The sequence below is a fragment of the Mytilus galloprovincialis genome, chromosome 5, assembly GCF_965363235.1.
Source record: "Mytilus galloprovincialis chromosome 5, xbMytGall1.hap1.1, whole genome shotgun sequence".
In the NCBI taxonomy this organism is placed as follows: Eukaryota; Metazoa; Mollusca; class Bivalvia; order Mytilida; family Mytilidae; genus Mytilus; species Mytilus galloprovincialis.
Window position 1 is genome coordinate 60622843 of NC_134842.1, and position 22987 is coordinate 60645829.

The following is a 22987-nucleotide window of genomic DNA, read 5'->3' on the forward strand; positions in this document are numbered from 1 at the left end:
AGAAGGGGTTTGATTTCAATGTTTGTTGTGTTTATTTTGTTGTAAGTATTTCAGCATTGATTTAAGATTCATATATACATAAAATAGAAAAACGTACGTTTCTCCTAGCTTTCCAGTGCTTATTAACACCTTATCCAAAAACAAACTTTTGTTGACACCAGCATTATCATGCCATATTTTTACCTCTGTCAACGGTCCCAAGTTTACATCCGTTTTTAACAGGAAATTAGAACATCTCCAGCGCATCAAATTTCTGAACTAGAATTGATTAATGAAATGAAATTAGCAATTTAATATGTTATTGTTAATGTGCTTTAATCATGCACTTAAGATACTACATAATACTGGGTATTGCATTAGTTATCGAGAATGAGTATTCATTGCTGGAGAACGTTTTGCCGCTAATGCTAGCATAATCATAAGCTACGTAGTAAGCACGTTTGTGCTGACATAGATTATCATTGATATGTTTATTGTCTGTATAAATACTGTTTATTTAATGTTGTAATGTTCTAAAACCTAAGGGGTTTCTACACAAAAGTATATACTATTTTTGCTATATATGGCGCAACAGTTTTGAATTTTCAATTATCTATATACGTCAATTTTGTTTTTGATTAAGCTTTTAAACTGTTTTTATTCTTTTGTATATTAAATGCACGTCTATTTTTCAAAATTATAAGCTTGGTATCCTTAATGCGATTTCAGACATTTGAATATTCGAACAATTAGGAATATCATAAAAACCAGTATTTTTGACAAACAAAATCGATCTACTGTTTATATAATTTTATTTTTATCCATTCCTTTATTTTAAATATTTTGCTCAAGTTCAAGCTTAATAATCCTTGTTTCATTTGTGCTTCTTTTTATACATTCATGTAAATGCGGTATTAGGAAGACTATCCTGTTTAATTATGAGTTCAGGCAAAGTCAGTACAATAACAGACAGTTAAAACATTCATAAATTTAATTTATATCAAAAGAACTTACAATAATATATGTCAAAGCTGATGCTAATGTTGCATTGTACACATTTTGGTGATCAAGCTAAGACAAATATACCTTTAAAGGTAAATGAGTTGTTTGTTTTTTGTTTTATTTTGTTTAATTCTTTACTCTTTCTTTGTTATCTCATGTGCAATTGTTTTTATCGAATACAGATCAATCGACTGTTCATTAGTGATCATTAGGTAATTTTTCTAAGTTGTAATTGAACTCACAAGTCCAGCTTTGTCAACCAGAGGGCGACACATTGTTTCTCCATACCATCCCTTTAATATTATATACGGAGTAGAGGATAATCGAAAATTAGACCAAAATCCTGTATGGACGGAGATGTAATAGGAAAAGGTAGCACTGTCTATATTGTCAGCTAACGGTTTGTATTGCCACTGAAAATATAAACGAAACAATAAACAATTTATCTCAATTAAAACGAATTATGCAGCAAACTAATATTTGAATGCAATCAACATCAACAAATATTCAAATTAAAACTGCAAATTAAGAATCAAATATTGACACAATCATTTTTTAAAGTAAAGTTTCAACTAAAAACCATGGCAACTTTATCGACCTAGAATAAGTTGACAACCTCCTCATGCATGTTGCAAAGACAAATAATGTATGAAAATCAAAGTATATTATAACATTTGTTCTTCTTATTAAAAGTATAAGTATAAACTATACTCATATGCGGTAAAGCTTAGCGAAAGTTATTGCGACGTAATCAGTCAAACAAACTTTATTATATTAACTCCTTATGAAGAACGATTGTTTTTCATTGGTCAATTCAAACCTTCGACCTTACACCTGGGAAAATAAAACACACATACTATAACGTTGAATGGACTGCTCAGTATTCACGTAGCTGGTCAAGGTCGTTTAAAGCTTCCATCGTCGTATTTGCGTACATGATTGTGTTCTTGATTAAGCAATCACAATTTTAGCTTTTATAAATGTGCATGTGAAATTCATTGGTTTTATAATTTTCTGCAATTGATAGTAAAATTTTAAAACTTTTAAATCTTAACAGTTTTCACATCGAAATATTTAATTCAAATTTGTCCTCTGGATCAAGGGACGACATCAAAAGTTCAATGAAAAACTAAAAAAAACTCAATGCACACATTTTTTTCATTGACTCCCCTCCCCCCCCCACACAAGTTGCTCATTCTTCCTTTTCTTTCACTCAATGGACTCGATGAATTAGCGTTGTACTTGAAAAATGAAACTGTACTTTTCTACAAACACTTTTCGTTTTAGGTATTCGACGCAGGAAAGTGATTTTTTTCCGGATTCCGTTTACTTGAGAAAAAAATTCCGAAATTGTAAGTAAATTCATAATATGTAACCAACCATGCTTTGTTAAAAAAAACCACAGATGGCAAACCATGGCACAGGGGTATCAAATGTAGTTTATAAACTCCAACGATATACTTCATGAGGTTTTGCTATTCTCGGTTGAAAAACGAACGTAAATTGTATAAATAATTGTAAATATGTACATGCAAATAGAAACAATCAGTTTAAAAAAAAGTCTTTATTCATAAAATGTTTTGATAAAAAGGTGAGTTTCTTCTTGTACATGCATTTAGTAATCCTTAATTTCTGGATATTTTGTTTATCAGTTGATCATACATGTTTCGTTTTGTATTTCATTTTAAATACGAATACATACTACATGTACTTTAGCGAAAAGTTCAACAATGTTATGCAACTCTATTCTTACAGCATAAAATTAAACAGTAAATGTTCATCCATTTAAAATCGAAAACAGTACATTTATATTTAAAAAAGAAGATGTGGTATGATTGCCCTTCTGACCCCTTCTGTCCGGTGGGCGTCCGTTTTTTTACGGATGTGTTCTTAAAAAGTGGACAAATCTTAACAGCGGGATAATACCTTGTATACTATAAATACATATATAAAAGAAGATGTGGTATGATTGCCAATGAGACAACTCTCCACAAGAGAACAAAATAACACAAAAATTAACAACTATAATAGATCACCGTACGGCTTTCAATAATGAGCAAAGCCCATACCGCAAAGTCAGCCATAAAAGGCCCCGAAATGACAATGTAAATAATTCAAACGAGAATTGTTCCTTGTAAACTACGACATTTCTCACAAGTATTAATCTATTATTTTGTTCAACACATGCAAAACATGCAAAAGAACTGAATAATCTTCGCCGATGTAACTTTTCAATTTATTACAACAACATGCCTTCACTGAATTCATTCAGGTGCACAAATGATACGATTAAAGTTATCATGCCCCACCTACGATAGTAGTATGTTTTCTGGTCTGTGCCTCCGTTCGTTCGTTCATTCGTCCGTCTGTGCGTCCGTCTGTGCGTCCGTTCGCTTCAGGTTAAAGTTTTTGGTCAAGGTAGTTTTTGAAGAAGTTGAAGTCCAATCAACTTGAAACTTAGTACACATGTTCCCCATGATATGATCTTTTTAATTTTAATGCCAAATTATAGTTTTGACCCCAATTTCGTGGTCCACTGAACATAGAACATGATAGTGCAAAGTTCAGGTTGAAGTTTTTGGTCAAGGTAGTTTTTGATAAAGTTAAAGTTTCATCAACTTGAAACTTAGTACACATGTTCCCTATGATATGATCTTTGTAATTATAATTCCAAATTGTAAACTTGACCCCAATTTCACGGTCCACTGAACATAGAAAATGATAGTGCGAGTGGGGCATCCGTGTACTATGGACACATTCTTGTTTTGTTTCTATTTTGGGGACAATTTCCTCTGTTTATGGTACGCTTAGCTACTGTGTGTATGTTTTATAGCATGAAAATAATAAAACAGGAATGTCAGTGCAACCCTTCATTAATTATTATAATGGATCAGTATTATGAGATACTTATTATAAGTGACTACGACATTGTTAGGATTATAACCTATCGTCAGTATGAAAGAAATTAAAAGTGGTTCATATGTTCATTTGTATAAAAGTGGCGCATGCATTTTATTTTATCCTTATATTTCTCATTATGCGGTACACGATAATTGAGTTGCTGTATGCATAAAGAACTTAGAATATTAATTAATACAAAATATCAGTATAATATTTCGACCCCACTATTTGAAGTTAGCAAAAGATTTATTTAATTCTTTTGACCAAAGGTTTGAAATTAAACAAATCCTTCAAGGGCTTGTTTTTACGTTCGTAGTAACATAGTGCATTCTATTGTCGGTCACCTGTGTCAATTCACGTGCACCCTGACTACATTGTTTTTGTATTTGAATCTTTCGGCCAATGAAATGAGACGTTACAAGTTGATTGTTTATGATACGCCAGAATGTTATCAATGAACTATCAAATGCTAAACTTCAGTGTATGCGTATTGCGGAAAAGGATTTTGTTTCGTCGTTTCAAATATATTGTTAGAATATTTTACTATAATTTTAATGTAATGGAAGGATTTTGGAATCATTTGAAGTTGTTTTTACACAAATTTCTATCTTAGCTGCGGCTATCCAGGATGCACTGAGTGTACTGTAAGAGGAAGCATGGGGTATATGGTAAAAATCAGTTTTTGTGTGCAGATTGAAAGAAACAATAAAAATTACACTTTAGAGTTATGATATCAATAAAAGGCATAACTATTCTCCCCCATTTACATCACATTTTGCACATAATTCTCCTCATAAAAATCCTCCATATAAAATCATATGAAAAAATGGATTACCTCCCTTTGACATAGTGAATTTTATTTAGCTGTGTTCCCCATGTTAAGTTGTAGAACAAGTGGTAAATAAGCACTTTTCTAGTATTTATTAAAACACTCAAATAATCTGACCGCATGAAGGTATTCATTTATTTTTACATAACGCATTGCGTTTATTTATTTAAAAATTATACTAGACAACTTTTCATGATTACATGTCCTTCATCTAGGAAACTAGTGTTGAAATGTTTGTAATTGGTTTTTATGTTAAATGATTGCTTTTAAATATTCAAATTGTTACTTTAATCTTCCAAATGCAAAGTTTTGTTATACTTAGTCTTATGTATTCATATTTGGCACTTTTTTCTACTTCAGTTCTGGCTGACTAGTTTTGGCGAAGAATCCATCCTGATATTGGGGTAACAGGAATTTCTGCAGAGTGATTGTCAATGACATTTTGTGAACTTTACAAGTAATTTTAAAAAACATAGATTTAGTATAATGAAACATAATTGTTGTTTTATTTGGTATCAAACTGCTTAAAAAGCCTTTAAAAAGTCTTTTTGTGGTCTTTTCAGGGTATTTAATCAAAAACTTCCATATAAGGAAAAATTTAACTTAGAGTACATCAAGTCTTTAGTTTCTAGGTGTACTTGCAATACTGGTCAAAGCAAACACAGAAAACAGTTCATATTTATTAAACACAGTATTTTACACCGTTCTTTTAAAAACAGTCAATGTGCAACTTTATATACCAAATATACATTGGCCGCAGTATGGGCTGTAGTATAAATTTTGCTCTATCTTTACAAATTCAGCATTTATGAATGTTGTATTGAAACTGGAACTTGAAAATTGGATACCTTACATGGTTATTACAAAAAAAGTGGGAAAGAAGTAAAAAAGTCCCTTATAGGGGTACATTCAGTAAATAAATATACGTCATCAGGGACCGCCCATTTAGGGGAGAGCTTTCTGTATAACACTGAAGTCATGTGCTCTTCTGATTGGTAGATAATGTTTGTAATAAATATTTTCTGACAAATGGATCAAAACTAGAGTTGAAAAAAAATAAAATAAATGCTGAATGTCCTAAATGTTTTTACTACAGGGTTGAAAAGTAATGGGGTCAGTATAGGAATTCAGTGCGAATCTACATTGTTTGTAAACAAGGCCATGTGAATGCCCAAAAATGCCACATGACTCTGTGTTTTTATTAGTGCAAAAGATAGAGCTACATTTGTACTTTCATGAATGTTATATGAAAGTTTCCAATTTCTAAAGGTAAATCAGGTATAAATTTAATTCCATACATAGATTAGCATCAACGTCAATGGGAGATTTTTTACTGAATTTACCCCTATACACACTAAAATTGTTGTCATACGTTTATGTTAATACTCGTAAGAAAATCCTGTTGATTTTTGAACCGTTAATACCTTCTTGCATCGACCAGTGACCTGCGACCAGTACGTGCTTGATTGAAACGAAATGGTTTCCCATTCATTGGTTTTAGTTTATGATTTTTCATATCTACGAATCTACTTATACTAAGATTAAAACTGTCTCCTGAAAGTTGATCGTAAGACGAATTTGCTGGTTTTATTAAGCCCTTTATTTGAAATAATAACTAGAGGCTCTAAAGAGCTTGTATCGCCCACCTTGGTCTATGTGCATCTATAATACTAAAATTACGAGGTCCAATTTGTCAGCCGTCATCGGGTAAAAACGACAAATCAAAGAATTCAACTCTATATAGAACTAATATAGGACAATGGTGTAGATTAAAAATTACACCACTCCAGACCCTTTTGTTTTCCACATACTTAATATTGCCAATAATTAACAAGTTCCGGGTCGAATCCGATACCGATACCAATAGTATATTCACCTGTTAGCTATTACCTTATCTGTACGTTCCGCATTTGACAGGCGCACCACCAAACGGTGTATTTAGGATTTTGATATATACACGGGTCATAATCAAAGGGCTGAAAATACTCCATTCCTGGATAGGCAGGACCTTTTGTTTTCCAAATAATTAATATTACCAATAATTGATAAGTTCCAGGTCGACGGGTTCAAACAGAAAGATTTGAAAGCAAAAAAAAACTGTATCTTATAATCGACATGACTTTATCAGATGACAATACCAATTACTAAAATAAGGCTTAGGCATAGTTATATACTTTAAGTCAGTCACGGACCCGCGATATCACGGGTGTGTACTTGTATCATAAACAAAGGACCCAGATGGATTCATGACCAAATTGCGTTAAGGTGATGGTGATGTGTTTGTAGATCTTACGTTATTGAACATTCTTGCTGCTTACAATTATCTCTATCTATATTAAACTTGGCCCAGTAGTTAAAGTACTTTGTAAAAATTTACAAAATTTACGAAATTTATGAAAATTGTTGAAAATTGACTATAAAGGGCAATATCTCCTTAAGGGGTCAATTGACCATTTTGATCATGCTGACTCATTTGTAGGTCTTAGTTTGCTGTACATTATTGCTGTTAACAGTTTATCTGTATCTATAATAATATTTAAGCTTCAAAATTTTCTTAAAATTACCAATTCAGTGGCAGCAACCCAACAACGGGATGCCTGATTGGTCTACAAATTTCAGGGCAAATAGACCTTGACTTATCGAATAAATATATCCTGTCAGATTTGCTCTAAATGCTTTGGTTTCTGAGACATAAGCCAAAAACTGCATTTTACTCTATGTACTATTTTTAGCCATGTCGGCCATCTTGGTTCACAGGCGGATCGTCAGACACATTTTTAAAACTAAATATCCTAATGATGGTTGTGGACAAGTTTGGTTAAATTTGTCTTGGTAGTTTGAGAGAAGATTTTTGTAAAAGATAAAAAAAAATACGAAAATTGCTAAAAATTGACTATAAAGGGCATAACTCTTTAAGGGGTCAAATGATCATTATGATCATACTGACTTTTTTTGTAGATCTTACTTTGCTTAACATTATTGGTGTCTACAGTTTATCTCTATCTTTAATAATATTCAAGATAATAACCAAAAACGGCAAAAAAATCCTTAAAATGACCAATAAAGGGGCAGCCACCCAACAAGGGGTTTTCTGATTCATCTGAAAATTTCAGAGCAAATAGATCTTGACCTGATAAACAATTTTACCCCAAGTCAGATTTGCTCTGAATGCTTTGGGTTTAGATATATAAGCCAAAATCTACATTTTACCACTATGTTCTATTTTAGCCATAATGGCCATCTCAGTTGAGTTGGCCGGGTCACCGGACACATATTTTTAGCAAGATAACCCAATGATTATTGTGGCCAAGTTTGGTTAAATTTGGATGAGTAGTTTCAGAGGAGAAGATTTTTTTAAAAAGATTACCAAAATGTTGGGAAAATGGTTATAAATTGACTATAAAGGACAATAACTCCTTAAGTGGTCAACTGACAATTTTGGTCAAGTTGACTTATTTGTAGATCTTACTATGGTGAACATTATTGCTGTTTACAGTTTATCTCTATCTTTTATATTATTCAAGACAATAACCAAAAACTGCAAAATTTCTTTAAAATTACTAATTCGGGGGCAGCAACCCAACAATGGGTTGTCTAATTTGTCTGAAAGTTTTGTTAAATTTGGCTCAGTAGTTTCAGAGGAGAAGATTTTTGTAAAAGTTTACGGACACAGGACGCAGGACGACGGACGCCAAGTGATGAGAAAAGCTCACTTGGCCCTTTCGGGGCAGGTGAGCTAAAAATGACACTTTTAAATAGCTTTTACATGATGTAATGACATTATACAGTATATTTGATAAGCTGTTGTATGCATATATATTGAAATATCCTATGCTAGTATCAACATTTTTTAAAACACTACATGTTTCTAGAGAAACGTGTGTATTACTCCTTTCGTGTTTTAAACAATGGATGAAAGAGCATGGACTCCTTCACAAAACTTAACGCGTTTCTCACAAAATGCTGTCAAAACATCAACAAACGATCGATATAAAAGTTTAATCAGCAGGTCATCACAATATACAAGAAATTAATGGTGATAAATCCCCTTTAAACTTACCGATAGAATATGAAATTTAATATATTTAAACAACAAAGTTGGCGATACAAAGGGAGACATTCGACACATGACGAAACATTAAATAGCAAATTGTTGAAAAATCAGTAACTAATATTAGTGACGAAACTGGGTGGTCAAGCAATTCCGATACAACGAAAGGCAGTGATGTGTGAATATACACATCCCTATATACTGACAAAAATATTAAACGATATGAATTTCCAAAATTTTAATATACAATTTGCCCTTCATACTGTTTTAAGATATGCAAAAAGGCAATAGCGCCGGTTTTATATTCATAATTGTTTTGCTATTGCTGTTTTAGAAAAAAATTCTCAGGGTCCTCAAAAATTATTCGTATGCAAAAACACTTACAGAGCAAAACCTTCTTCTCTTTTAATGTATTTATTCTATGAAGAAGATGAAAAAACTAGAAAGGTAACGATTATATTGATGTTATTCTAAATATATACAAAAAAAAAAAAAAAAATAGAAGACCGACATACCAATCTCTTGTCTTCAAGGTCAAGTTTTCTCATTATCACAGTGCCAATAGCTAATCCTGCTAGTAAAATACAGTTCATTGCAATAACATAAGGATTATCAGCAATCTTGTCATCAAAGTTGGTAAACACTTCATCGAAATCTATTGTTTCCGGAGAAATCGCCATTATACTAACACCGAACGTCCCAAAGAAATTACTTTCAAATACTACAGTGCTATCTTCTATTGCTTTTAGCTGAAAATACATTAAATATATCATAAATCAATAAAACATATTTATAACATGATGAAGTTCTTAAATTAAAATATGATATTTTTTTTTTTTTAACTTTTAAAATATATTTATGCAGCTATCTTTCGTTTTTCACTACTCATGGTTTAAAGGTTGCATAGCATATCTGCCGTAACATATATTGATAAGCTATTCTGTAAGACTTGTATAGACACATGGAAGGACGATACTTTATCAAAGTAATTCAGAATCTGTCGTCAATAACATCGCAGTTTGTATACTTGGGTTGAAGGGATTGAAAAAGATATATCAGAATTGACCAATGGACTGATCCATTGATAATGAAAATGCTCATAAGTTGCCCTTAACTCACATAGTTAAAGCTATCCATCAACTTAGTTTTACCTTTCAAATTGTAAAGTTCGTAAACAATCGGATAATCGTAATGTACACAAATGCAAAGAGTATATGCATACAAATGAGAATGGAAATGGGGAATGTGTCGAAGAAAAAACAACCCGAACAAAGAGCAGAAAAGATCCAAAGGCCACCAATGGGTTTCAAAATGGCGAGAAAATCCTGCACCCGGCGTGCAGGCTTCTGCTGGACCCTAACAACAGTTAATAGTATTTTATTATATGTTTTATGTTCTTGCATTCCGTTGTGTTGATTAGTACCTGGAACACATTTTAAATCTTGTATCTGATATAGATTTATGACGATTAGTACACGGAACACATTTTGAATCTTGTATCTGATATAAATTTATGACGATTAGTACTCGGAACATAATTTGAATCTTGTATTTGATATAAATTTATGACGATTAGTACTCGGAACACAATTTGAATCTCAGTCTATGGAAGAAGCGTATCGATAAAAACTTTTCTTATATCACAAAGCGATATTATACAAATAATATAGCCTTTGTATGAGGTCGATACAATGATATATTGACCTGAAAGAAGTATATTGACTGAGGACGAAGTCCGAGGTCGATATACTTCTATGGGTCGATATATCCTGTATTGACCTCATACAAAGGCTACATTAGTTATATTATTAATTTCCGACCATATTTGTATCAAAATAGTCATTTAGGTTTGCTGGAATTTTATAGATATAACATTGTCTCCTTGACAATAACAACATATTAGTTGTTAACTCATTTACTTTTTTTTGGACAGCTTATGTATTTGAAAATGTTTTTCTTCAAATAATCGATCACAGATATCATGTGTTTCAAAACGTTTTAAACAATAACCTGAAATTCATTACATGACGTCACAAAGTATGTCGGTTTTTAGATATTCTTAAAATAACCGTGCAATATGCTTTTTGCAGGTCAATATGCTTTTTGCTATCCGCCGTTTTCTCTCTACCTTCGAAAATATAGTTTAACATGTGACTATTTCTAAACGAATCACATTTGTTAAAATATACGAATTAATAATATTGTCTAATATCAATTGTAAATATGCAGACATTCCATGCGGAAAATTTTGTTTTCGGCAACGAAAAATTAAGAAAACACTAACTTTAAAACGTATTGTTCAAATATAAACAACAATTGAGTCTAAATATACATTGAGAAGTTAGTTAGAAGCTAAAGTTTATGTCCGTGTAAAATTTGAAGTGCTGTGTTTTTCTTATATACATAAATAAACAATGCGATACTTTTAAAATATCATAGCAGTGTTTTTCTTATATCAATATTAGTACCGATTAGTATTAATATTAGACTGTTGTACCCATATTTTGACAATTTTACCTATTATGTCTGTTTTGTTCACGCATCGTTGTAAATATGACAGAATTTGATGAGGCTGTCATACACGTGAGAGGTTAAGCGCTATAAAACCAGGTTCAATTTAATGAGGGACTTTCTGTTATGAATTTTCCTCGGTGTTCAGTATTTTTGTGATTTTACTTCTTAATAGTATTGTATGTAAATAAACAGTTTTAAGACCATTGCTTAAATTCAAATTGTTTTTGTTAACATCTTCCAAAGGAGTAGGTCCGGTAAGGGCCGATTTTGGCCCCAAATTTCAGTTTCATCTAACGAGATATTTAGGACACTTTTTAAACACTTTAGTGTCTATTTCAATTGATTCGATTAGTTTATGTTTAATATTTTAACTGATTCAGTCATTAAAAACGCTCCAATTGAAGCTTAAATATGAAAAATCTATCAAATATGCCAAAAAACGTCACTTTTCAGATGGTTTTCGTCAAAAATGAAAGTGGCCGCATCCGTGTTCCTCCTCAAACTTTATATATGTTATGTATTATCATCAAATACAACTTACATTTCAATATTATGAATGAACACGAATGCGGCCACTTTCATTTAAGACGGAAACCGTCTAAAATTTAACTAAAATGCTGTAATTGTGAAGATTTCAGTAATTTAGCATGTCTTTATGATGCTAGTACACGATATATGTGCATTGTATTGTCAAAAACAGCACATATTTATGTAGCAGAAGCATTCTACTTTCCAAAAAATAGCTAAAAGATGACATTTTCACAATTTTGCAAAACTGCTTAATTTTGGGGCCAAAAAGGGGTCTTACTGAACCTACTCCTTTCTCAATTGGTTTTGGAAGCAAAACTAATCAAATGAGGGTTTAATAAATAATGCCGTAATCAAACAGCTAAGTATCAAAATGTTTGTTCACATATGTAACATTTAGCAAATTTCATAATGAACGCACCGAAATAATGTATATCCGATATGCTCGCTACGCACGCATAGAAGACCTTCAATGGATAACAATGAAACTAACTTGTGACAAAGATGAATCATACTGTCCTCGTTCAGATTGATTCGACAAAATCTGACCTGTACTTTTGAATCTCCTCTTTTTTTTACAAAAATAACCGTTGGTTTTCCTGTTTGAATGGTTTAACACTAGCAATGTTCTTGTTCCTATATAGCGTGGTGTTCGCTGTGAGCCAAGGCTCCGTGTTTAAGGACCTACTTTGATCTATAATGGTTTACTTTAAACAAATTATAACTTTGATGGAAAGTTGTCTCATTCGAACTCATGCACCCTCTTCTTATATCTATAAATCTTTAAAATTTCCCCTTATAGATAACTGCTTTCCAGTCCTCCAACTGAACGATCTAAATGTATGAATATAGAAAAGATATATACACATTTCTAACATCAAAAGACAATTACATCTTATTTATTTGTGTTCTAAACATTTTTTTAGTACTCATTGAAGAAATGAATTTATGACAAGCGATACGGATTGTTATTTTGCACTAAGAAAGTTTAATGTTCGCGTACGATCGTTTATACGATCGGTTACTAGCCAAAAACGAAAGTCAAATCTCTGTGGCAACAAAACATCGAAATACCCTCACGGTCATCGCGATGTAAAAGAGCGTCCACGCGGCGATCTGATTATGTTCATAGAGATAGCGATTTACTAATGGGAAAAGTATTTGATATCCCAAAAGAACTGTTTTCCTTCTCAATATCTTTTTCTATGTTAATAATAAATACATTTTCTGTTTGACAAGAGTTTTGATTTTCGTTGTATCTGAAGTTGTCCAATCGTCTGAGGCTACTCAGTTGGTATCTTCAAAGTTCGGGACATCAGCATTTGTACATTTTAATTTGTTTGGATTATTGATTTTACCATTTGGCTATTTATTGTAATTTGGAGCTGTAATGGATTGGATTGTTTGAATGAATGTTTCTTTTAAGTAATGATATTTTTTGTCTATTTCGATATTACCAAGGTGGATAGGCTATAGCAGTGTGACCAGTATATTATAATCTAATAGGTAGGTAGACGTATTTGCAACCGCATTTAAATTCCGCCATTGCATCATAACTTCAAATAGAATTATAAAAAATAAGATGTGGTATGATTGCCAATGAGACAACTGTCCACAAGAGACCAAAATAACACAGACATTAACAACTATAGGTCACCGTACGGCCTTCAACAATGAGCAAATCCTATACCGCATAGTCAGCTATAAATGGCCCGATAAGAAAATGTAAAAAAATCAAACGAGAAAACTTACGGCCTTATGTATATAAAAAATATGAACGAAAAACAAATATGTAACACATAAACAAACGACAACAACTGAATTACAGGCTCCTGACTTCGGACAGGCACATACATAAATAATGTGGCGAGGTTAAACATGTTAGTTAGTCGGTTAAACCATGTGATTGAAAACAGATTATAAACACTTTCAACTATCAATAGGGTCAAGAAACATTTTTGAAATGATTAGTTCATGTAAGCGTTAATTTTGTTACCAGTTACGAAATTTTAATGATATTGATCCTAAAACATTAAACCAGTCATGATCTAAGTTTGTGAATTAAGTTTGTAGTTTTCTTGACATGCATTGCGACGTGTCATCGTATTCATTTTGTATTAGAAAACTATAGCAGTTATATTAGAAAAGTATCGCATTCATAAATTTTTGATATTAAAAAATCATCGCTATGATATAAGACAAATATCGCATTGATATTTTAAAATATAGCAGTATCGTTGACTTATAGGTGATTTAGTCGTAGCAAACAATTGAATTCATCTCAATTGTATTCCACTGAATTTGCTACATGATACTGATAGAATGTGTACATCTACAAATGATAAATCGTGCATTTATGTTTCATTTATTCAATAATTCAATTTTCTCGTTTAAATACACCTTGCTTGTTATTACATAAAATAACTCATGAAAATTATACACCAGACGTATGTCGTGTTAAATGTCACCCTGTTTTAAGAAAAGAGTCATTACTTTATACCGAGAAATATGCCTTTCTTCGTACAAATGATAACATTCGTCTGAAATTTCCCACAATGCAACTCGTTGATATAAGACAATATCGCTTGTTGATATAAGAAAAGCTTTCATCGAATCGCTTCTTCCATAGACTGAATCTTGTATTTGATATAAATTTATGACGATTAGTACTCGGATCACAATTTGAATATTGTATTTGATATAAATTTATGTCGATTAGTACTCGGATCACAATTTGAATCTTGTATCTGATATAAATTAATCTCGTGAACCTCTAAATGAATCATTTCACGCTTCGTGCCACGTGGTCACCATAAGTAAGTTGCATTCCATAATTGTTTTTGTTTTCGTTTTTAAGTGAATGTTTATGTGTTGAATTTTGTTTTACTATTTCAAGGTGTGCATGGTATTTGCTTAAAATTTGAAGATGATACTAAAAGGTTTAAAGATTAAAAACTCAGTCTCATTTCTTTTACTTTTCGAGAAATCTCGCCATGTTATTTTTTTTATAAAGAACATGCTTTGATATGCTTCAATACCTTTATATCTGAAGACCTCTCCCATTTATTGTCAGCACTGTTTAAGGCATACATAGATAATTTTCCTGCCCGGATTTCATTTGAAGTCAAATTCGTCCATAATCCTAAAATATTAAACTAACAAGTAATATAGTAATATATTGCTTTATATACTACCAAAATTCCTACCAGGAAGATTAAATAAAAAATACTTAAAAAATGTTCTACGTTTTTAAATGTTAGCAAGATGGTGACCTTGTATTTCACACCAATAATATTTTTTAGAAAATTCTTACTACTGAAATATATGTTAGATGTCAATTCAAAACCTAACGTGCTAAATTCACTACATATGTAATAAATGCTACAGTATCAAATTGATACGAACAAGTATTTAAATATTATACAGTCATATAGATGTTCAGATTATGATGTCAAATTATTTTATATTTTAACCAAATGTCTAAGAACATTAATTTCAAGATTATTTGAAACGTGGTAAATAGAAAAATAACGATAAAAAATAACCCCAATGAACAATTAATAGCAATTTCCCATGTTGTTTGTAGTTCTATTAAACAGAAGTTTCAAAGTAAATGAAATGGGGTAGTCAATGATGTTTTCTTCGTGTATTTATTTAGAATTTGAAAGAGTAATATACTTTCGTTTTTACCATAGACATACCTCTAAAAGGGATTTGTTTTTTGGTTATCTGGAGTACTTTTAAAGAATAAAAAAAGGAAATATACAAAATGTTCACCACTCGTCCAATTTTCATAACCGTTCAGGACATGACATTCTATATCTTGATACTTTATTGAAGACCGTACACATATATAGTGATATAGAAGTGGTATAACGTGCAGTCTCATTGACATTTAAAACGCATGGAGCTTTTATCTGTTGAAAACAATCATATTTTACAAAGATTTGTTACTTTTTCAAAATATATTCTCAGGTACTTGTATTCCAAGATTGGACGGCACTCACCACCACACATCTGCTTAATCATATTTGTCGATAAATCAGTCAAAGCTGAAAAGTCAGGAACTGGAAAAAAATAAACAGCGTCTGGGTCACTTGTAACAGTTTGAAACTCTTGATAATCATAGCTTCGTATTCCAACTCCAACAATTTCTACACCGCTTGCCTTAAGCATGTCAGATTCGTCGTATAATAAAATCGTATCAGCTGAAGCACCATCAGCTAAGTATATAACCAGACGCTGTACATCAGGTCTTGCTAAAGGAAGCATTGCTGTTCGAACTTCTCTTAAAGCTGCTCCTGCGTAGGTTGAACCACCTGTATAATTAGCACCTAAAATATTCGTAATTATAGTTGCAGAATCGGTAAATTCATTTAAATGAAAAATAACACTTGGTGTTGTGGAAAATACTAATAACCCTATCCGGACCTGTTCTGGTCCTATTTGCATCAACTGCACCAATGCCACAACAAAATCCTTCATTTCTCCGAATGACGGTGCTGTAACACTTCCAGAAGCATCCAATACAAATATCACTTCTGATTGCTGAATACAGGCTAAAAAAGATCAAATATCCCATTAAGTGCTTTATATTTCTAAACTGTCAAATATATATACATGTTGTGTACAATATTTAAGTTTGTACAAATTATAATTTGTACAGGGTTTTTGTACACATTATAAGTTTTTTGACACCTACCTAATTTCAACAAGTGATTAAAGTTTATCTTCTAAACTGTATCAGTTTAAAGTCTTAAATTCAAATTTATATACTTCAACTTAAAATTTAATGCTATTCTCGTTGTCTTAAAACTGGAAATGAGTTAAAATTCTAATTTTATTTTGCTCCCTTTACTAAAATCATATTCATAAAAATAAATTGTTTTTGTTCTTATAATGTTTTTGTATCAAGTACTAGACTGTATCGTGTAGTTGCGAAAATATGACAGAAATATGCGAAACAAAAGACTATGTGCTTGCATCGTCCATTTGTGTTAAGCGGTTCATAAAACACTGATAACTTGTACAAAATATCAGTACAAATTATAAATTGTACAACATTACAACTTGTACACAACATATATATGACATGTGTGAATGTGACAAAGTATTGAATATGAAAATAAATGATCGTTTGTATTAACGTTTATCTAAATTCATAGAAATTATGCGAAATATAATAAAATCGCTTTACTGCATAACGCTTTGATAAAACTGCCTAACATAATCCTGCTTTTATTGACAAAGACATTAATTAAAACTGTATAAAAATATAACTATGTTATATAGATTCATTTCTCTAATTCTTCGTCAATTTATCCCTTTCTGCAACCATTGTATAAAAAAATTTTAATCAACGTGTGGTTCGTTTGATCTCAGTACGTCATTAGTTAAAATCCGATTATGACGTCGAATTTTCTTGCTTTCCTCTGAAATTCCTATTGTGACGGCATGAAAAAAGGCGACCATGCCTGATGACGTCACATAGAAAGAACACATCTTTTTTCAGATCATTGGAAAAGAAGGAATAAGTTTGCCTGCATAATGTAAGAAAATCATTAGAGAAACAGATTCTACCACCAAATCTCGTGTAATACGATATTTATCCACTCTCGACAGTTAAATTTTAAATATTTAAAACACTCGGACAAGCCTCGTGTTTTAAATTTGAAAATTTAACTGTCACGATTGGATAAATATCGTATTACACTCGATGCAGTGGTAGAATCTATATGTATCATACTGTTCCTATTTTAATACAGTTGATGTATATTTTCTCTTTCATTTTCATCGTTCTTATGTGTCTCCTTTACTTATATATCGTTCTTATATATTTCCTTTTCTTACTTTGTACTTGTTTGTCACATAAGGCTCATCAGTGACGCTCAGATCAACATATTTATGATCTGAGCGTCACTGATGAGCCTTATGTAGACGAAACGGCGTATTAAATTATAATCCTGGCACCTTTGATAACTACTAACACCACTGAGTCGATGCCACTGCTGGTGGACAATTCGTCCCCGAGGGTATCACCTGCCCAGTAGTCAGCACTGTCGTGTTGACATGAATATCAATTATATGGTCATTTTTATAAATTTCCTGTTTACAAAACTATCAATTTTACGAAAAACTTAGGATTTTCTTATCTCAGAAATAGATAACCTTAGCTGTATTTTGCACAACTTGTTTTGGAATTTTGAGTCCTCAATGCTATCAACTTTGTACTTGTTTGGCTTTATAACTATTTTGATCTGAGCGTCAAAGATGAGTCTTATGAAGACGAAACGCGCGTCTGGCGTATTAAATTATAATCCGGGTACCTTTGATAACTAATTATACCTTCATAGAAAGGGGTCAAAAGGGTATCAACACATGTCAGCTATTAAAATGAATTTCTTGTACTACTTGTAGTCATGTGTCAACCTACGATTATTATTTTTAGGTTTAAAATGGATGAATAATCGAAGTTAAACTTTAAAAAAAAAAACCAAGAACATGGTAGCTGTAGAATTCATTTATGTCTATTTTAGAAAGAAAGATAATCGCTAAAATAGTTAACGCACTAACTAAATTCTTAGTAATAATGTTTACCTTTACAATGTACAAACATATTTATCGGTGGATTAATGCGCAATAATATTGTTTACCTTTGCAATGTACAAACATATCCATTGGTGGGTTAATGCGTAGTAATAATGTTTACCTTTACAATGTACAAACATATCCATTGGTGGATTAATGCGCAGTAATAATGTTTAACTTTACAATGTACAAACATATCCATTGGTGGGTTAATGCGCAGTGATAATGTTTAACTTTACAATGTACAAACATATCCATTGGTGGGTTAATGCGTAGTAACAATGTTTACCTTTACAATGTACAAACATATCCATTGGTGGATTAGGTGGCCTGGCAAAAAATTGTAGTGACTGATTGTAGAAACTAATGTTGATATTGGAAGGAGATTCGTCTTTTATAACTGTATTCAACCCAATGGTAACTATATCGAATGTTGAATTGGTAGATGACACGGTTGTTGTGCATTCTTGCAAACTGCTCAATAATACACTAACCATACCGTTTTCACTTCCAAAATCAAATGAAGCTTCCAGATTTTCTGTTCCATTAGTTGAAGGATTTCCAACATTTGTTCCGTCCGTTATTTCATTTGAAGCAAATAAGAAGTCTATTGAATTGAATATTTCGACAGGTTGTCCGTCTGCATCCATCAGAAATGTTTTAAAGATACCGGAATTCAAACCATATGGGTCAGGAACAAAGGTATACAAGCTTTGATCGACGACTATCATCTTAAAAATAAGTATACAAATACACCAGCTTAAACATAATGATTAAAACCGATTGTTTGAGTGAAGCAGTATTTGATTAACCATATTACAAGACAATCCAAAAATATCAGATTATTACATGGTATTTTTCATATCCGATCTATATACAGCCCAGTGTTCAATATCAGCCAAAGAAAATAAAGCCGTATGGCTGATAATACATCAGATATGAAAAATGAAGTGTTATGATCTTTATTTCATCATATGATTAAACAATGGAAACAAATAGCAGTTAAATATATTGATCTTAATATGTGGTTCTAAATAGAAATCAAAAAGTGAAAAGTTTACGGACGAAAGAAATTGGTGGCTAAATATCTGTCGTGTTTTGAAGCCAAAGTTTACCGATTGTCACCTTATAGTAAATAATCAACAAAAAACATGGATATTGAGCACGTGTATAACATGTACAATTAAATAATAGTTTATTTCAATGAGATACGCTAAGGTCACTTTGCATACGGAAAAGATGTCGGCGAATTGCTTCGGGGAAGCAAGCAATTTAAAAAAAAGTAAACTTTATCTTAATGTGGACAAATCAAAGGATTTTCTTCAGAAAAAAATACATGTAGATAGGTTTTATAATGAAAACTATCCATTTAGTTATAAAAAAAACATATGCATCATTTTTTTTAAATTTGAGGTTTCATATGAATTTAAAAATTATTTATAATATCATTTGGTTTGCATAGTTCCTTCAGACCATTGTCAAAAACAAGAAGATCAAAGAAGCCAGGTTATTTAATTTCACTTTCAGATATATTGATGATGTTCTTTCCATTAACAATCCGAACTTTTCTGATTGGGTTCCATTAATATACCCACCAGAACTAGAAATTAAGGAGACCACAGACACGGCTTCCTCCGCCTCATTTTTAGACTTATACCTCGAATTTGACATACACAGTCATCTCAGTACCAGAATATATGACAAACGAGACGATTTTAATTTTGAAATTATCAATTTCCCCCACCTTAGTAGTAATATACCAACTTCACCTGCATATGGAAGTTACATTTCCCAACTTATTAGGTATTCAAGAGCTTGCAGCTCCTATTCAGACTTTGTAAAACGTCACCAGTGTCTGATCAGAAAGTTGATGAACCAGGGGTATGTCAAAGAACGTCTCGTCCTTTTTCTAAAAAAGTTCATCGGAAGATACCCAGAACGTGTTGATAAATATTCCGTATCAACTTCACAAATAATACAAGATGGTCTTGAAGTATAGATTTTGCGTATTGACGTTGGTTATCATCTGAATAACGTGTAATAGTATTATTTTATTTGTATTTATTAATATTACTTGTACTGTTAAGTCAGTTTTTTGAAATATTCTTTTGAAGTGACTCTGTTGTTATGTAAAACATCATACTTTGAACGACAAAATTATTTCATTTATTAATATTGCTTTTTCTTATGGATCTTGAATACTATGAATGACAAAACTATTTTATTCAATAATACTATTTTTTCTGTTAAGTCTGTTTTTTATGATATACATTTGACGTGAAACTGTACTTATGTATCTCGTTATACTTTGAACCACACAATTATTTTATCAATTATTATTACTTTTACTGTTAAATCTGTTTTCTGTTATATCTACTTAACATGACTCTACATTTATGTATGCCGTCATACTTTGAACGACAACATTATTTTTATGTCTACCTGTGCGAATTTCAAACGCGCAATTTTACACCAGTACTGAAAACCTTCTATTCTTTCTGGGTAGACTTTACATAGATAAATTAAGTCGTATAAGAAAAACAAAATGAGTATGTTAAATTTGATGTATGCCTTTTTGTGCTTCTTCGTTACATTTGTTGTTTTTATAGTGATATTAAGATGATTACACAATATTGACTGCTGTACCCCTATTTTTGACATTTTTTACTCTTTGAGTTTGTTTGCTTTGTTCATGCATCGTTGGCAATGTAATGGAATTTGATGCGACTGTCATACAAGTGAGAGGTTTAGCTAGCTATAAAACCAGGTTCAATCCACCATTTTCTACTTAGAAAATGCCTGTACCAAGTCAGGAATATGACAGTTGTTATCCATTCGTTTGATATGTTTGGACTTTTGATTTTGCCTTTTGATTTTGGATTTTCCTTTTTGAATTTTCCTCGGAGTTCAGTATTTTTGTGTTTTACTTTTTACATCATATATTTTCCTATTTTTATGTTTCATAGTATATGTTTTGTACACTGCTTTTTTTTGTTTTTACCATTAATTTGTATTTTCTGTTATTTTGTTAATAACGTTGTCATTTACACCACGATTGATGTAAACTAATTTTTGATTGAATGAAATTTAACGGCTATTTTACAGGACGAATCTGCTATTAAAGTGCGAAAAAGACGTCCACGGCAATACATAAAACCTGTTAATAAACTGTATTCCCAAAACGTACATATCGATCCGTTGTCATGAAAAAAAATTTCAGCTTTGATTAGTAAGGGTTCTCCTACGTCAAAACTATCTCCCTTTTAAGCCACCTAAATTCTATAATCGTGAAAAATGAAAGCCATTGGTGTGATGATGCGCTGTCCATTTATCTCTTGAAAACAGATCCACATAGTATCCTTACGATCCTTATATGCCAGTTGTATTTTAAAAGACAAATGTTTCTATTGGCTATTGAGCATCAATTAATGCACTTTTATGCATTTGGTCAATTTAAACCGTCTTTGATCGTTTTTCAGTTGTAATGTTAGATTGATCAATAAAGGCAACAGTAGTATACCGCTGTTCAAAAATCGTAAATCTATGGACAAAAAACAAAATCGGGGAAACAAACTAAAACTGAGGGAAACGCATTAAATATAAGAGGAGAACAACGACACAACATTCAAATGTAACACACATAGCAACGGACTAAGCATTAGACAAAATCCGATGAGAATAACCAATATAACATCAAAACCAAATACATGAATTTGGGATAGAAAAGTATTGTGACACGTCTTACAGTAATGTGAATTCACACTCAAATATAGGAGAAAACAAACGACACAACGGAAACACGACGTAAAAATGTTACACACACAGATACGAACTATGATATAACAATGGCCATTTTCCTGACTTGGTACAGGACATTTTAAAAGAAAACAATGGTGGGTTGAACCTGGTTTTGTGGCATGCCAAAAATTCGCGCTTTAATGGCATTGTTAAATATAACATTAAAATGACAACATAATAATACAGGACTTCAATACAAATAAATAGGAGAACGTATTAGGCAAAGAAAAACATGAATAATAGATAACAAAAGGCATCAGGTTTAAATTTCAATACGTCAAAACCGCGCCTTGTCCACACAAGAATTACTAGTTACGCCCAGATATAAAAGTTCGAAAGTCAAAAAAAGGGGGTACAAAGTTGTACAGATCTGAGGATCAAAAGTTGAAAAAAGTTGTGCCAAATACGGCTAGGTTTTTCTACTTGCGATAGTAACATCCTTTTGATTTAGAACAATTTATGCTGTTGCAAACAGTTAATTTTATCAAATGAATATAAAAGATTTACATGATAAAACTGAAGTCTTAACTAATTACAGAAAACAAAACCCGAATACATAATACATTGAAGATCAACACAGAAAATAGACACACCCGACTTGGTCTAGGCCTCAACGAAAAAAGTCATAAAATGACGTCACATACGAAGTAGTAAAAAGGCACAAAAATTACGTCACGCAGACATTTGAATTTCTGAAACAGCACGAAAATGACGTCACATTTGAAAAACTATATCTCAAAAATAAGATAGAAATTGGATTGATTTAAGATTATAATAGAACTAAATATTGATATTAC

At 31.7% G+C, this 22987-nt stretch overlaps 1 protein-coding gene across 1 annotated transcript in view; it reads right to left on the minus strand.

The window, feature by feature from the left end:
* The window catches only part of LOC143076175 (polycystin-1-like protein 2), a 49453-nt gene that overhangs the window by 15166 nt on the left and 11300 nt on the right, over positions 1–22987 (minus strand). Inside the window, exons 4-9 of the mRNA XM_076251868.1 lie at positions 18682–19123; positions 15812–16363; positions 14843–14946; positions 9278–9511; positions 1224–1394; positions 98–258 (exon numbers count right to left, since the gene is read on the minus strand). Of these exons, the coding sequence (XP_076107983.1) occupies positions 98–258; positions 1224–1394; positions 9278–9511; positions 14843–14946; positions 15812–16363; positions 18682–19123 (1664 nt within the window). The remainder of the gene's footprint in view (positions 1–97; positions 259–1223; positions 1395–9277; positions 9512–14842; positions 14947–15811; positions 16364–18681; positions 19124–22987) is intronic.